The sequence below is a fragment of the Vicia villosa genome, linkage group LG5, assembly GCF_029867415.1.
Source record: "Vicia villosa cultivar HV-30 ecotype Madison, WI linkage group LG5, Vvil1.0, whole genome shotgun sequence".
In the NCBI taxonomy this organism is placed as follows: domain Eukaryota; kingdom Viridiplantae; phylum Streptophyta; class Magnoliopsida; order Fabales; family Fabaceae; genus Vicia; species Vicia villosa.
The window spans coordinates 8,427,260-8,433,604 of record NC_081184.1 but is presented as its reverse complement, the minus strand read 5'-3'; the positions used below and the strand labels follow the sequence as shown (position 1 = coordinate 8,433,604).

The 6,345-nt window shown below is 34.3% G+C and overlaps 1 protein-coding gene across 1 annotated transcript; it reads left to right on the top strand.

Moving 5' to 3' along the window:
* Window positions 1–3,232: 3,232 nt before the first annotated feature.
* Window positions 3,233–4,400, top strand: LOC131606227 (abscisic acid receptor PYL4-like). Its single transcript, XM_058878490.1, has one exon. It carries the CDS (start codon window positions 3,532–3,534, stop codon window positions 4,204–4,206), a length of 675 nt encoding a protein of 224 aa, XP_058734473.1. The 5' UTR covers window positions 3,233–3,531; the 3' UTR covers window positions 4,207–4,400.
* Window positions 4,401–6,345: the final 1,945 nt, after the last annotated feature.

Below are 6,345 nucleotides of genomic sequence, written 5' to 3'. Positions count from 1 at the left end.
AGGATGGGATAACCAAAGGTTCACCATATCTTTGTCAACGAGGGGAGGAAAGGGTGGCCTCCATTCATGATCCAAAAGAAATTTGGGTTGAGAGTCATCTTTATAAGCGTCTTCAGCCTAGGTCTACAAGGGGGAGCCTCTACTCAAATAGGGTTGAACTTTGTATTGTTAGCGTGTCCAAGTATGAGGACAAATGAAGAAATTTGGTTCTCCGTTTCTAATAAGGATTAAGTTTATTTCTTGGATCTTTATGAGGAAAATCAACAAAGAGAGTTGAACAAATTGGTTTATCATAGTCATCGGCGTCAACTATTTATGAATTCAGTGATGTTGATTGAAAATAATTTTTCATACCTTAGTATCTTTTTCAAGAAAGGTAGAAGCTTAAAGGGAGGATTGAAGAATCTTACAGTTGAGCGAAATTGATATTTTGAGGAGGTCCAGGATGCTTCTAATTAATTCCCAGCTTTGAAGACCGCCCTGGAATCTTTTGAGTATTTCGACACTCTAGTTGAAAAGATGAATTTGCTTGCTCGAGATGAGTCTTAGAAGATCAAGGCTTTGTCCAAAGCGGAATATTCTCTAGAAGAAACGAGCCAATCTTGAAATCCTATTAAAAGATAGAGGATCTGAAGATGTTTTTGAAGGAGTCTCAAGAATTCCAGACGAAAGCTTAGGACAACCTCCATGAATGAATGAATGAATGAAGAGAACCTTTTTCTTTCTAAAGAGTTGTCTTAGTTGTTGTAAGAAGGTTTTTCTGTTGCTGGAGATGCCTTTGAGAGTGCTTAAAGCAAGTGGAATGTTTTTATTTTGCTGTGTTAATTTCCAGAGATTGGATGTTTCCTTAGAGGACTAGTGTGTTTTTTTATCGGTGTGCGTATATTGGTATGCAAATTTGACATTTTTTCTTGCAATGTATATATACTTCAGTTCATTATTTATTCATATTTTACCTAATTTACGCTACTATTTCTAGTACCTGGCTGCTTTAATTTCTTTGGGAATAATCTTTTCCTCCAAGTTTTGTGCTCGTAGTTTAATGGACGTCTCTAAGAATCATAATGAGTCAACAATCAGTACCCTTTTCCATGCCTCAAGTGAAATCTGGTTCGGGTTCAACGTATTGGAGAATCCACCGTGGCCTTTGGAATGGCTAGCTACCGAGAAGGAGGTGAGTTGATTACTTTACATTTTTAAGGTTTTCTTTTTATGTGTGTACACATTAGCATTGTGGGGTTTTTTTTTATTTCTGTAGTTATATGCCTCTAGTGTATGGGACAACATCCTTAAGTCTTTATGATATGGCTTCAATCTTTTTGGGTGTACCTCTGACTCATCATTACCTTTCATAATCACAAAGGAAAAATATTATTTAGTGAAAAAGATCCTTTCTTTGATCGAATGGTTATATTACATTGTGAATATTTTGTTTTTACAAATAAAGATGAACGCGAATTTAACATAAACAAGTGGCATATCCATTTCTTGTTGAACCCGAAATTTGTTGTCGTTGCTCTTGATTTTTCTCAGATCAATCACTTTTGCTTGTCCGTCTGAGGTAACTTGTTATGCTTACAGGTGGTTGGATGACCATGTCTTTTAGCTTCCAAATTAAGGAAACCATTGATCTCCGTGTCTTTAGCTTCAGCATATTTCTAGTCCTACTACAAGGCCTTGTAGAAACTCTTTGCACCAAAAAAGTTGATGATGATCATCATAAGCTCATCATGCACGTAGTGGTACTTTAGCTTTAGATGGATCGAGGAAACCATTGTGTCTAGTGCTTTGGTAAAAGGCGTGCCTAGGATGTAATTGTAGACACTCTTGTAAGGAACAAACATGAATTAGGAGTCAATAATCCTGGTATCTCTTCCCTCCTCATAGGTGACTATTTACTTTATGTACCTCTACGGGTGGAATACAGTGATGTTGTAAGCCTGTAGATTAGTCTTTCAATAGAATTGGCGGTTTGGTATACGAAGTTGACTCTTGCACGGTGTTATTCCTCGAATTGGCGTTGTGTAAGCTTTCTTCAATCTAGGTCAAGTTATCACCTAGGCCTGGGAATTCTTCCATTGAACCATTTGGAAGATGTTGCTCAATAGTTTGTTGGTTTTTTATAAGTGGAGATTAACATGCAAGAATTGGAAACCAGGGAGCTCTTCTCGTCCAAATTTTATAGGAGGTAGTAGAGGTCTAAATGAAAGTTTGCCTAGGTTGATGTGCCCTAGGTTGGACAAAAATCTGCGGTGGAGGAATGGATGTAACACTTGTTACGACTTGATCGTTTGTCCCTTAAGGAGGAGGCAAATGATTCCTGGCTGTTTCAACGGCTGTTGAGGCTTGTGTTTGGATGACAAATTGAGAAGCTTTGATGGCCACCATTGTTGATGGATGTGGAGGCATGGAGGTTGAATCTAAATCTAATGGTATTGATCAAGAAATGGAGACTTGTATTTTGATTGAAGGAGATTTGTCTTTCTATCATAATAGATTTGGTTGAATCGAGCAAAGTTAGGTCTTGCAAAATTACAAGAATCGGAAGTCGATTCTTATAGACAGGGCCAATGTTATTCTCTTAAACTAGATGATTGGAAAATGTGGATTCACACTCTATTGTGGTGGTTCGTTGTTTCCGATGCGGTTTAGAGGGGATTGACCTGCAGAGTTAGCACTTCAACGCTCAAGTCAGTAAGAGAGTGAGAAATAAAGTTTGAATGGTGAAAAATTTGAATACTTAAGAATGAGACGCCTTCTTCTTTAAATAAGAGAGTTGATCAACAGCCGAACGCAAATGACGAGCCTCACTATGTTATTAGTCGTTAGATCAATCTGGACGGTATAATGACGCTTACAAGAAAACTTGTTTGTTCAAAGGCAGAAGGGATCCACCTGCTCTTCGCTTAACGTTGCTTCATAACATTATTAGGCTTCTGTGTCTTTGAGCCATAAAAACACACCATAAACTTAAATTATTTATATTAATTTATAAATAAACACATTTAATTAAAATTGAAAGAAAAAATCACCCATAAACATTTCATTTAATGACTAGAAATTGAAATAAACAAAGAGACAAATTGTAATTAAATAAGTCTTTTGATTCCACAAGCAATAGAATTTAATCAACTCATCATTTTATATGCACAAAACAAAACCCTACATGGTTTACCAAATCTCAAAAAATATACAAAACCCCAATTTGGCAAATTGATGTCGGCCAACTTGGTCTCCATTTTAATATACCACCCAACATGAATTTCATTTAATACCTCTCTCTCCCCCTCAAAGCCACACAAAGTTTAAAATACCTCAACTTGACCAACCTTCAAGTTATTACTATATAACCCTAACCACATAACATACCCAAACCCCTCTTCAAGAAAAAAAATCATCTTTTCTTTCATCTTCATCTTTCTTCAAAACCTTTAATATTCAACACAAACACCACTCAAACTAACAAGATCCATCAAATTCTATTACAACTTCTTTTCTTTAAATTGTTTCCATCCATAGTATAAAAAAAAAATGCCTCCAAATCCACCAAAATCTTCTATCCTCCTCCATAGAATCAACCACACCACCACTCCAACCGTCACCAACCACCATGATCACCTCCCCGGCGAAAACACCAACACCACGCTCTTCGTCAACCCTGTCACCACCATCCCTAATACCATATCACACTACCACACACATCCCATAACCTCCAACCAACTATGCTCGGCGGTCGTCCAGGAAACAACCGCCTCCATCACCTCCGTTTGGTCCGTGGTTCGCCGCTTCGACAAACCACAAGCCTACAAGAACTTCATCAAAAGCTGTAATCTAATCAACGGCGACGGTGATGTGGGCACTCTCAGGGAGGTCAATCTTATATCCGGCCTCCCTGCCGCCCGCAGCACCGAACGCCTTGAAATCCTCAACGAGGATCAACATGTCATCAGTTTTAGCGTTGTTGGTGGAGATCATAGGCTTGCTAACTACCGGTCCGTTACTACACTTCATTCCTCCGGCGAAGGTGAGAGCTCCGGCACGGTGGTTGTTGAGTCCTACGTGGTGGATATTCCTCCGGGGAATACAAAAGAAGACACTCGTGTGTTTGTTGACACAATTGTTCGGTGTAATCTTCAGTCACTCGCACAAACCGCTGAGAATATTACTCAACAAAACAACAACGATCTTTACAAGTGTTGTTCATAATTCTTCATTTTCTTTTTTAGGTTTTTTTTTTTTTTTTATATTTATAATATATAATATTGTTGATTAAGTATTGTGTATATTGTGATTATTATGTATGAGTTGGTATAATATAAGACCAAGTTTTCCTAGTTTATTTTTTGTTTCTTGAATTCATTTCACTAAAAGAGTTTAAAATAGAGCATTGATTTTAATGTTAAGGTTTATTTATTGTGTATATGTTTATATTCATAAAAATCAAAGTTTAACTAAATGTGTTTTTTTTTTTGCTATTATGGTTTAACTTCTAGAATATTTAGATATAAAGAGAGAGCCATATATAGAATTTTAATTAGAACCTTATCTTATGGAGTTTTTTTTTATGTTTAAAAGTAAGCAAGTGGAGATGGTGGTAGTAGGAAGATGATTATTGTACTAAATAATGGGGTGAGCATTTTTTATAAATTAATTAGTGTTCATATTTTTCTTTTATGAGAGGTGAGAGGTTTTTTTTTTTGGTTTAAGGATTTTTTTTTTTATAAGCAGATAATATATTTATTAATAAAAAAGAAAAATAGTTATGGAATTTGCTAACAATGATAATACTTTTTACACAATTTTTATATTATATTTTTAAATTAATATATTTTATTTTGAAATTAATCTTAGCCCATTTATATTATATACATTATATATTATATATTAAAAAAATTTAAGTCTCAAATTAGTTATATATAATGAGAAAAATTTATAAAGAGTGAACCACTCATATTATAAATCTCGTTTTTAATGATGAGTTAAATAATATTAATTTTAATATAATATTATTATCTTCTATAAATATGTCGTTTATTTTTTTTATCGGTCACATTTTAAATTTATTGAAGTCCGAGCATGGAAAGTATTTAAAATTATATTGAATTATATTTATAAGTGAGAATATTTAAACTCTTTTTGAATTTGATCTATAATCAATGTAAATTTTTTTATATATTCAAAAAAGTTTATGAATAAGAAAAAAAAGTGACAATATTAAACCAAAATAATAAAAAAAAAAAAAAACTAGATGGAACATTGAAGAGTATATTCTTTTTATCAACCAATACGTCATCAAGTGTAATATTATACACATTAGGTAAAAGAAAATGCAAGTTGCATGTAGTATAATATATAGTTTTGTGAACACTCAAGTTTTAATTAACATCAAGTTGTTGTTTTATTTTAATGCAAGTTGTGCGTGACTAAAGGAAAGAGAAAGAAACGGAATAAAAAAGGAAGCATTGAAGAAACTGGTAAGTTGAGAGAAAAAGATTATTGTAAGATCGTCGGTTTGTGCAAGTTGATCAAGTTGATGATCAAGTGGGAGAAAGGAAACATAACACGAGATAAGAAATAGACAACAAGTGTGTAGAGAGGACATGTCTTTTAATGATTTATTTATTATCCACTTGCATGAGCACCACCTTTTTAGTTTGTCCACTTTTGAGGTTTTGAATATTGAATATTTCACCATTCAATAGTTTCATATTCAAAAGTCCTTTTTCTTTTTTTCTTTTTCTTTTTCTTTTAAAGTTCTTTCATCTCTCTACATGCTTATGTTCGTTAAGCATTGGTAAAAATTTATTTTAAATAAATAACAATTCTAAATTTTAAAATAATGTAGTTAGTTTTGATATTGAAGATTATTTATAGGATTAAGTGAGTTAGGAGTTCCTATAAATATGCGATTCTGTATTTTTAGTACTTAAAAAACTTTCTTTTGATAAATGGTCCTTCTAAAGATTTTATGCATATAGTTTTTGTTCTTGTAAAAAAATTGAGTATGATGGAGCTTGCCCTCAGAGGTGAGGGAAGCTTGAATGGGATGGTGTTTACGCGTATTCTGGGGGATTTGGAAGCAGTGAGCTGATCACTGAATTCCAAGAGGAGTGTCTTGCTTATCTCTCTGGCGGGAGCCCCTTTTATAGCTGCTTTGGCCTTCAATGCCTCATTTAAGAAGCACCCTTTGGCCTTCCAACGTTACAAACCTTGCTCAATCATTGAATACAAGGTCCATTGATGACATATTTATTCATCAGTTCCGACCGGCTTGTGTGTAACCGTTAGGCGTTACATCCGAGTTGTACTATGTCTCTACGTATTCTTCTGGTACGCGACTTGCTT